Here is a 10,383-nt window from a genome sequence, read left to right on the forward strand (position 1 = left end):
TCGTATCCTTCCCTGAGGCAGGCCCGGGGGCCACTGTCAGTACCCTGGAAATGGGGTACCCGTTACTACAGTATGAAGGTGTGGTGTCCATGCGACTATCTTTAATCGCGTGGCGAACGGTACCTGACCCCACCACGTGGACAGCTCCAGGGCCGTCGCGTGGCCAAAAAAGACGATATACCCCTGGATATCAACAGTGGGTCTGGGCCCCCATGGGAAAGTGTCGGACCCCTGTATGCACGGACCGGACCCCCGGGTAAGGTCCAGAATCACCACAAGCGTGCCCGGACCCCTGGGACGAGCCCCCGGACCCCCCCTGGGCAGGGTCCGGGCCGCTCGCAGCAAGGTCCAAGGGTTCTGACGCAAAGGATACCCAGGCCTTGATCAAGGTCAGGCGGGGGTCCAGAACCAATACGTGTCCGGACCATGCCGCGTAAGATCATGCTCCCCGCTCAGGCGGAGGCCCGATGCTGCCACGTGGACTATCGCCCGTGACGTAAGCCAGCGGGCAGAGCGTGACGTAAGGCCTCTGGGCTGCGCTGCCTCTGCATTTGTTGCGGAGAAGACGCGCCGCCTGTCTATCCCGCTGACAGACGATGTGCCCCCTCAACATTTAATGTGTCCTGTCCACTCCGCTGGCAGGTGGCGTGCAGGCCATCCTGCAGGCGGCGTGCCTGTCGAGTCCATTGTCAAACAGTACGCCCATGCTGCGAGGTGCAATGTGTCCATCATCACTTATACGTTGCCAGTAAAGTTTCCCCTGCACGCCAACACTACGCAGATCACGGATGTCAGGGCGCAAGAAGATTGCTCCAGCAACGAACATTAGTTGCTCCAAGTATTACATCCGTTATGTTCCTGGACCCACATGTCGGGGCTCAGTACCCTTGTACGTGCCCCCCTTAGCTATAAAAGGGGAGGCATGCATCGTTACAACACAGACAGACTCAGACACACTTAGATCCAGCTCAGGCTCACAAGTTCATACAAGCTCTATACATCACACAGTGGAGTAGGATGTTACGCTCCGGCGGTCCGAACCACTCTAAATCCTTATGTGTTCTTGTGTTCTCCTCATTTTCTAACTAACAAGCAAAACGCTTAGACCCCTCCTCATCTTAGGATTTAGGGCGGATGCATTCCGCCACTCGGTCGGAGATTTCCTCTCCGACAGAAAGTAAGAATAATGACCGCATTAAAATAAAACTTAAATCTTATAACGTCAAAATATTTCATATCGGATAGGTACTAAATAAAACAGAACGCCTCTAACAAAAATCATTAAATGTTAGGCTATCCTTAGCAGCTCCTTTGTTTATTCTTTATCACATTCTCTATTAGAGATTTCACCGTGTATAGAGTGTTATGTATGGAAAAAAATCTCTATTTTTATATGGTCCACTAAAGACAGCCTTATGTCACATTTTCTAGGGATAGATGCTTGTGTCATTTTCCCCCAAACATTAGTTTATCCAAAAAAAAAACTTTAATTTTATTTACGTACTATTTTCGTGGTAAGTCGTGACGGATTCAAATTGGGCAGCCCTCCGTCAAGATCTCGACATGTCCAAAAGGCCATCGTGTTCGTTCGTAAAGACTAGTCCAAATCAGCACACCTGTATAGGTGTACCTAACGACAGCATGTCGGAGGGAGAAGCAGTAAGCACCGACAGAGCTACACAGCAGCCTCTTCCCGTGTACGTGTACGTGTACGTGCTCCCGTGGCTACCGCCACCGCCCGTTCAACTGCTCGGCGTAATGGCGGATCCAACGTTCGTGGGCAAAACCTACTTTAACTCCCAATGAAGCCTTACCAGACACCGGCGGCGCTGCCACTGCGTGCGTTTAGCCGTTCGCCGTGGTCCATGCACCTGCTGCAGCACGCAAGTACCACTCGAATGCCATGGACGGGACGGGAAGGCCGGCCCGGCCGGCAAACCGCCGCGTTCCTTCAATCCTTCTCCCATATGCGGGGCAGGAGCAGGACAAGGGCAAGCTGGCGCCCGGGTGGCCCGGCAGCCTTCCGCGAATCCCAGACCTGCGCGCACGTCCTTGGCACGTGCCACGGCCGGATGTCGCCGCGGGCTGGCAGTGGCAGTGGCAGTCGGGCAGCACGAGCGGGGCAAGCAGCCTGTGCCGCTGCCTGCCCACCAGTCCACCACCAGCCGGCGCCTCACTGTAAAGCAGCGAACGCCCCCGGCCGTAGCCCTAGCTAGCACCACGCAGCGCAGAGGAAAGCTGCACGCGCGCTTTCCCCGCCCGGCATCCGGCTCCCGGCACGGCAGGCAGCCACCCCACCAGTTGCCGCCAGCCTAGCCTAGGCGCTCCTCCCCTTTCGCGGATGCCGCCCGGGTGGGCTCGTGGGCAAGTAAAGCCCCCCGCGCCCGCGGCCCCCACCGGCGTGGACGTACGCGCGGGCAGCCTCCACTGGATCCAGGGTGCGGCCAGCCATGGCGGTGGCGTGTCCCAAAACTACCCACATTTACGCCGCGGACGCGCCGTCCTCACAGCCAGCCGAGCCGGCCCGTTGGTTCACCACCTGCTGTCCGTGCCGTGCCCGCCCGCCCGCCCGAGGCTAGCTGCCATGGAAAACTCTCCCGTATAAATACTACACCCAGACTGCAGTCCATGGCCATCCCAACCCACTCACAGTCTCACGCTACTATCGCTATCTAGAGCTCCGGCCGTCACAGACACGAGCTAGAGCTAGAGCTGCAGGGAAGAAGAAGAAGGAGGAGGAGGAGAAGATGAGGGCGTCCGCGCTGGTCTGCTTCGTGGCGGTGTCGGCGTGCATAGCGTGCATCGCGCATGGCGGCAACTTCTACCAGGACACGGAGATGACCTGGGGGCAGGGGCGCGGCAAGGTGGTGGACGGCGGGCGCGGGCTGGACCTGAGCCTGGACAGGGCCTCCGGGTCCGGGTTCCAGTCCAAGGACGAGTACCTGTTCGGCAAGATCGAGATGCAGATGAAGCTGGTGCCTGGCAACTCGGCGGGCACCGTGACGACCTTGTACCTGTCGTCGCAGGGCGACGCGCACGACGAGATCGACCTGGAGTTCCTGGGCAACGTGTCGGGCGAGCCCTACACGCTGCACACGAACGTGTTCACGCGCGGGCGGGGGCAGCGGGAGCAGCAGTTCCGCCTCTGGTTCGACCCCACCGCCGACTTCCACACCTACTCCGTGGTGTGGAACCCGCGGCACGTCATCTTCGCGGTGGACGGCACGCCGGTGAGGGACTTCGCCAACCGCGAGGCCCGCGGGGTGGCGTTCCCGCGGACGCAGCCCATGCGGGTGTACGCCAGCCTCTGGAACGCCGACGACTGGGCCACGCAGGGCGGCCGCGTCAAGGCGGACTGGGCGCGGGCGCCGTTCGTCGCCTCGTTCCGCGGGTTCAGCGCCGACGCCTGCGTCTGGTCCGGCGGCAGGTCGCAGTGCCCCGTCGGCACCATGGAGGAGGCGGGAGGAGGCGGCGGCTGGTGGAACCAGCAGCTCAGCGACGCCAGCTACCGCCGCATGCGCTGGGTGCAGAGGAAGTTCATGATCTACAACTACTGCACCGACGCCAAGCGGTTCCCGCAGGGCCGGGGCGTGCCCGCTGAATGCAGGCTCCGGCGATAAAGGTGGCTGGATGAGCGAACGCGAAGCCACCTGCGTGCGTGCACGACGATCGATCCCCTCGTCGTCGTTCACTTCAGACCAGAGATCGGTGGTCTGGCGAATAATGTTTGGGTTTTTTTTTTGCCATGGGCGATGGCAATGTAAATGTAGCACGTGACGCACGTCGCAGTGATATTCTTTCATCTGTTTTCTGCAACACCGGATGTGTACAAGTTTGGAGACGTAGCGATCGAGTTCGTTCCGTTTCAAATCCGTCCGGCGTCGCGCTACGCTTTCGAACACGATTCATGCGTGTAAACCCATGGAGACACAGGCGCACGGACACCCTGTAAACCGGAGGAACGCGACGGGACGGGAGTGTTATTTTATAGGATATATATAGTTATATACGAAAGCTGATGGCTGCCGACGAGTGACGACAAACGAAGCTATTTTACAACGTGGCAGGACAAAACACAAGTCGTCTGCTGAAACTGGCGTCATCCTTCCTCGGTTTCCCTTCCCCCGTGAAAACCAGGACCAGCCGCCTTCACCCACGGAAACCAGATACCCACGCGGCCACGCCCCTCCCACGATCGGTCTCCTCAATTCTTCAAATCTGAGTCCAGCACGTTCCTAGACAGCCATTGTTGAAGCGTCTGCCACGAATAAAAAAAACTTTCGACCTCTTCGGTTCGTACCGATGCCAAAAGTTCGGCCAAATTTTGCCAGGTCCGAGCCCGCTACGGTGACGGTCTGCGATCCCGGAGAGCGTAGCTCGGCGACAGACGTAGTACGTGTTGGACAAAGGATGTAACAATAAATGCGTCAATGCCTAACCTACACCAACAAAGCCCAACAGTATTCGTAACCAGCCTAGCCCGTACGATGGGCCAAACAGTCCAACACTCTTGACCCAAATCATATAACCGGCCCAAATGGTTTGCGGTGCCAGGTTTTTTCGGAGTGACGACGACGACGACGTACATGGGCGGCGTGTTAATTGGATAAATCACGAGCAATAATAAAATAAGATGGACTATATATATATATATATCCCTATATATAAAAATCTTTGCTTGGCAGTAAATCTTCGTGAGGGGACGAGATTCTTCCAGAGCATTCCTGGTATCCTAGGACGTCCACGTCGGCTACTAAAATATCAGTCGTCGGGATATACATAAACGGCAATGAGCAGTGCAGGAGAAGCAAAGTGCAACTACCAATATATAACCTCTGAGCGATCCACATTCTAGTGCTAACTAGATTCACCTGGATACAGTGGCGGAGGACGGAAAAAAAAATTAGGTATGGCTCTACACAACCATATAATATTTAACACACAATCGATCAACTTGTATAACAACTCGCGATATATATAAAGAAATAAAACATTGTCTAAAATAAAAACAAATTGCTACAAAACATGTAATTGTCATACCACTGATTTTGTTATATATGTCTTGAAGACCTAGGCAATTGCATTTGTTACCTGCAAGTTTGTGACAAACATCAACATTCAAACAATCAACATTCAAACAAAGATGCGGAAGGCCTCGCGTGCTACTGCTGTGTGTGCTCGAACCTGGAAGCGGAAGGCGCGCCGGAGTGCTGGGCTGCTGGCTCGGCTGCTGGGCGGTGCCGCACTGCCGCGTGCGGATGCTGGGCTGGGCGGACGGCGTGGGCGTGGCTGCTGGGCGCCTGGGCGGACAGGGCGTCAGCCGTCAGAGCGGTGCGCCGGCCGATGCCGTGCCTACTGCCTGCTGGTGCTGGCGGCTGGCCTGCTGTGCTGGGCGCGGGCGGTGCCGCACGCCGCGGCTGCTCCGCTGCTGGGGCTGGGCCTGGGCGCCTGCTGCCTGCTGGGCGGTGCTGGCTGCTGCTCGTGCCCTCGGCTCGGCGGACGTGTGGGACTGCGGCGGCCGGTTCACTGATTAGGGATTCCAAGGTAAGCTGTTCTGTTTTTTAGGTATGGCTTGGGCCATAATGGGCCCTCCGCCCCTGCCTGGATACACCACAAAGAGAGATACACCACAAAGAGAAAATATTACAGCTGCCCCCTCCCAATCAAAACCATCACCACCGTAGCGACCGCTCTCCGTCATCGTGGCTCCACCGCTCGCTCCTATCATCCTATGCCACGTTGTCACCGCCTCCTCTCGACTCCCGCCAACTCGTTGAAGCTTTTTCATCTTCCCCACCTCGCTATCGTCCTTGCCCTCTCGGTCCCACTGGCACATGCTGTCGCTGGAGACGTCCAGTTTAGGCATGGCAATGGGTACGGGTATGAGTAAATAACCGCGGATAATTATCCATTTAATATGGGTACGGTGGAATTTGTTATCCGCGGGTACGGTTATAGATATAATAAGGTATTCGTGGATATTTTTTTCGTGGGTATGGATATCCAGTATCCATACCCGTTACCCAATGGATATCTAACATGTGAGTCATCCAGATTTAATATATTATCATAAATTCTCATTTTTAGTTTTTATCCATAATATGTTGTTTTGTGCTGAAATTATCATTTGATGTTATTAGAATGATAATTATTTCGAAATGTGATATAATTGTTGTTTGGTGTTGAATGCTAAAATTGTAGTGTGCGGGTGGGTAACGGGTATCCACTGGATAGCGGATACCCGACGGGTACGGGTATGGATACAGATCCATACCCACGAACGTTTATGGGTACAGGTATGGGTTGAGTTTTGTCTCGCGGGTATGGATTTGCGAACTATATATCCGTGTACTACCCGCCCGATTGCCATACTAGTCCAGTTCCGATTCTAGTATTTAGTAAGCGCGTGGCATGTCCCCCTCACGTACCCCTCTGTTAAGTAACCCTAGTTAGGGTTATGTGGGCAAATAGCTGCTTTGCCCCTGAGGGGTCTCATATCTCTATATAAGGAACCTGTATACCACCTCATAATACAGAGATCAGAAAGAGGCCAGAGGCCCAACCCTATATCCAGTGTCTCGTGTGTTTCTTGTGTCGTGCTTATGGGAAGGGAGACGAGTTCTCTACATCTTCTTGCGCCTCTACTGCTGACGGGAGGGAAGGAAGCGGATCTGGTGATTCGTGGTAACGTAGTTCTCAACACGTTATCAGCATGCTCTACCTCGACGTTGCTGCGGGATCAGATCTGCATCAACTCTACGTCAATCCAGCAGGTCTCCGGCCTAGCCGAACTGTCCTACGCGACAGGCTTCGATTATTCCTCTACGCAATCGAACGGTATGTTTACTGTTCTTGATTCGTCGGAAGAGAATCCAGCCGCTAGCCTCTATGTGAGCTACTTCTCTGCTGCTACATCTGCACCGCAGGTGGTTGCTCGCGCCAGAAGCGCTTGCACGCGCCAGGCCGGGTAGGCTGCACCAACGACCGCCTGTCGCAGCCATAGGTGTTGCAAATGCGTGAGAGACTAAGAGCAACGGGCCGGCATGTCACGGCTCTGTTGGCATGACAGTGGAGACAGAGCTCGCCCGCGCACCTAAGCCAGTAGCGTGGCTGCCTTATTTGACAGGTGGCCTGCTGCCATCGGCACTGCTGCGGAGCCGGATGGCGTGGCCATGACCGGCTGGTCCGAGCAGCACGGGTACGACCTCGCCCACCACTAGGGATCGAGCCATCGAATACCCTATATGCTAGTCGCGTTGAACGTGTCGAAACCGTAACAGACGGTGATTGACCGACCATATAGCTGGCGCTCAACGTTCGTACCATTTGCTTGTGCTTATCCTTTTCGCCAGCAATATGTCATGTGGGGCCAAACGATGGTCAAAAGAGACGTAATGCCCAGCAGGCGTGCCGCACTCCACTGCATGCATGCATGCATGCATGCGGATGTGGCTAAGAAAATAAAGTCGTTTAGCATTGCATGCAAGTGGTTGGCTGAAAAATAAATAATTAAACATGTTTCTTTATTTCAATTATTTATTCTTTGGCACGAATAATCAGTAGAAAATGCATCCTTATATATGAAAAATGACTTCTTGCACGTGATAAGCTTATGCTCATCTATTAATTTCAGTATTATCTTTCAGCTCTATTCTTCGTTGTAAATATATAGCAGAAATATTAGAATGCATGTGAAGGCTATATTGTACTGTATGTACATACTCAAATCGCTCTAAATATTTGTGTTGCGTTAAGTCTTTAGACTCATGCCAAATGATTAAATTGTATAGAGGGTACCCGGTCATGCTAATCAGACTATATTATTAATCGGCTAAGTTATGACATTGGCTAAATATTGGCTGCGCCCTGGCAACACGACGCATTATTTGTGTCGTACGAACTTGGTTGCGTCATGTGATTACTGTCGGCGTTTCGACCCGGGGGGTCCCTGGACCGACGAGTAAATTATCGTTGCGTGTCCCAGCCCAGATGGGTCGGCGCGAGACGGGACACAAAGGGGGGAGAACAGTAAGGGGAAATCGCGGCCTTCGTGTTGTCCTGCACCCAGGGCGGATGGATGCGCTTGCAGTAGGGGGTTACAAGCGTTCGCGTGGGAGAGAGAGAGAGCGAGAGCCTTATGCGTCGGCCCGTTCTCCCGCGCGGCCAACCTCCCGCACAAGAGCCCTGGACCTTCCTTTTATAGACGTAATGAGAGGGCCCAGGTGTACAATGGAGGGTGTAGCAATGTGCTAACGTGTCTAGCAGAGAGGAGCTAGTGCCCTACGTACATGCCGTCGTGGCTGTCGGAGAGGTGTTGCTGCCCTGTTCATGTGATGTCGTGGCCGTCGGAGGAGAGCTGGAGCCCTGCGGAAGTACAGCTGTCGGGGCTGTCGGATCCTTGCTGACGTCTCCTTGCTGACGTAAGGGGCTGGGAGCTGCCGTCGTCATGGAGCGTGCGGGGTGTCATCATTACTTGTTTACTGGGACGAGCCAGATGGGACGCCGGTCTTGTTCCCCGTAGCCTGAGCTAGCTAGGAGCAGGGTAATGATGGCCCTCCTGGCGACGTGGCCGGTCCGGACCCGAGTTTGGGCGAGGTGGCGATTCCTCCGAGGTCGAGGTTGAGTCCGAGCCCTGGGGTCGGGCGAGGCGGAGTCCATCGTCTTCCGGAGCCGAGGCTGAGTCCGAGCCCTGGGGTCAGGCGACGCGGAGTTCGTCGTCTTCTAAGTCGTGGTTGAGTCTGAGCCCTGGGGTTGGGCGAGGCGAAGTCCATCTTCCGAGGCCGAGATGGGGGCCGAACCCTAGGGTCGGGCGAGGCGGAGCTTCCTATGTCGCCCGAAGCTGGACTTAGCCGCTGTAGACTCACTCTGGCGAGTGGCACGGCAGTCAGAGCAGGGCAGGCGACGCTGTATTCCTGTCAGGTCAGTTAGTGGAGCGGCGAAGTGACTGCGGTCACTTCGTCCTTGTCGACTGAAGAGCGCGCGTCATGATAAGATGTCAGGCGATCCTTGCATTAAATGCTCCTGCGATATGGTCGGTTGGTGTGGCGATTTGGCCAAGGTTGCTTCTCCGCGAAGCCTTCCCGAGCTGTGCCTTGGGCGAGTCGACGGTGCGTCCGTTGCTTGAGGGGATCCTCGGGCGAGGCGTGAATCTTCTGGGGTCGGTTGTCTTTGCCCGAGGTCGGGCTCGGGCAAGGCGGGATCGTGTCCTTTGAGCGGAGCCTTGGCCTGAATCGCGCCCATCAGGCCTTCGCAACTTTGTGCTGATGGGGTTTACCAGCTGAGATTAGGAGTCTTGGGGGTACCCCTAATTATGGTCCCCGACAGTAGCTCCCGAGCCTCAAAGGGAGTGTTGGCACTCGCTTGGAGGCTTTTGTCGCACTTTTTTGCAAGGGGACCGGCCTTCCTCGGTTGAATTTCGTTTCGGTGGGTGCGCGCGAGCGCACCCGCCGGGTGTAGCCCCCGGGCCTCGGAGGAGTGTTTTGACTCCTTCGAGGTCTTAGTGCCTTTCGTGATGGCTCGGCCAGTTTGGTTGTTCCCTCATGCGAACTGGTCGTTGCCCGGGTGCTTAGTCAGGTCCCAAGTTCTCGGGCTGGTATGTTGACGCTGTCAACAGTTTGGCCGGAGTCGGGTTTACGAGAGTAGCCCCCGAGCCTCCGCACAGAGCGAGAGGACGGTCAAGGACAGACTCGGCTTTTTTCATACGCCCCTGTGTCGCCTTTCCGCAAGGAGGAGGGGGGAAGCGCCATGTTGCCCTCGGAGGGCGCCGAACATGGTGTCTCCAGTGAGTTGCTAACGGGTAATCCGAGTGGACGCCCGTGCCCCATTCGTTAGGGGTCGGCTAGTGGCCCGGAGGCGCGCTCCAAAAGTACCTGCGGGTGATTCGCCGGACCCGGTCCCCTTTTGACGGGGTCCGAGGGCTCGATGCCTCCCTCTGGTGGGATTCCGTTACAAAATCGTTCCCGTCGGTCTCAGAAATGTCCTAGGGTACCTCGGGAGCGTAGCCCAAGCCTTGGTTATGTATCGAACGTACCTAGGGTCATCCCTCGCTCTGCATGCTCTGAGGCGGCTGTCGAACCCTTCGGGGGCTAGCCTACGAACCCCTGATCAGTAGTGGGCGCGAAGCCCAAGTGGCCTGAGGCGGCCGTTGAACCCTTCCGAGGGGCCAGCCTTCAAACCTCTGACCAGTAGTGGGCGCGGAGCCCGAGTGCTCTGAGGCGGCTGTTGAACCCTTCCGAGGGGCTAGCCTTCGAACCTCTGATCAGTAGGGGGGCTCGGGGCCCGCTTCCTTCGCGGAGAAGGATCCCTTTCGGAGTATCCCCTTCCCCGGTCCCTGTAGCAAGAGAGAGAAAGAGGAAGTGGAAAAGGATACGAAATCGAATGACG

General features: G+C 55.9%; 1 protein-coding gene across 1 annotated transcript; it reads left to right on the forward strand.

Annotated features, from left to right (window-relative positions):
* Positions 1 to 2,594: 2,594 nt before the first annotated feature.
* On the forward strand, positions 2,595 to 3,848 carry LOC100283129 (Xyloglucan endotransglucosylase/hydrolase protein 23). The gene has a single exon (NM_001156031.2). The coding sequence runs from the start codon at positions 2,748 to 2,750 to the stop codon at positions 3,618 to 3,620; it is 873 nt and encodes a 290-aa protein (NP_001149503.2). The 5' UTR covers positions 2,595 to 2,747; the 3' UTR covers positions 3,621 to 3,848.
* The last annotated feature ends 6,535 nt before the right edge of the window (positions 3,849 to 10,383 follow it).

The sequence above is a fragment of the Zea mays genome, chromosome 5 (genome assembly GCF_902167145.1).
Source record: "Zea mays cultivar B73 chromosome 5, Zm-B73-REFERENCE-NAM-5.0, whole genome shotgun sequence".
Classification (NCBI taxonomy): Eukaryota; Viridiplantae; Streptophyta; class Magnoliopsida; order Poales; family Poaceae; genus Zea; species Zea mays.

Coding starts and splice junctions, on each gene's coding strand:
- LOC100283129 (NM_001156031.2), top strand. CDS start 2,748: ATGAGGGCGTCCGCGCTGGTCTGCTTCGTGGCGGTGTCGGCGTGCATA.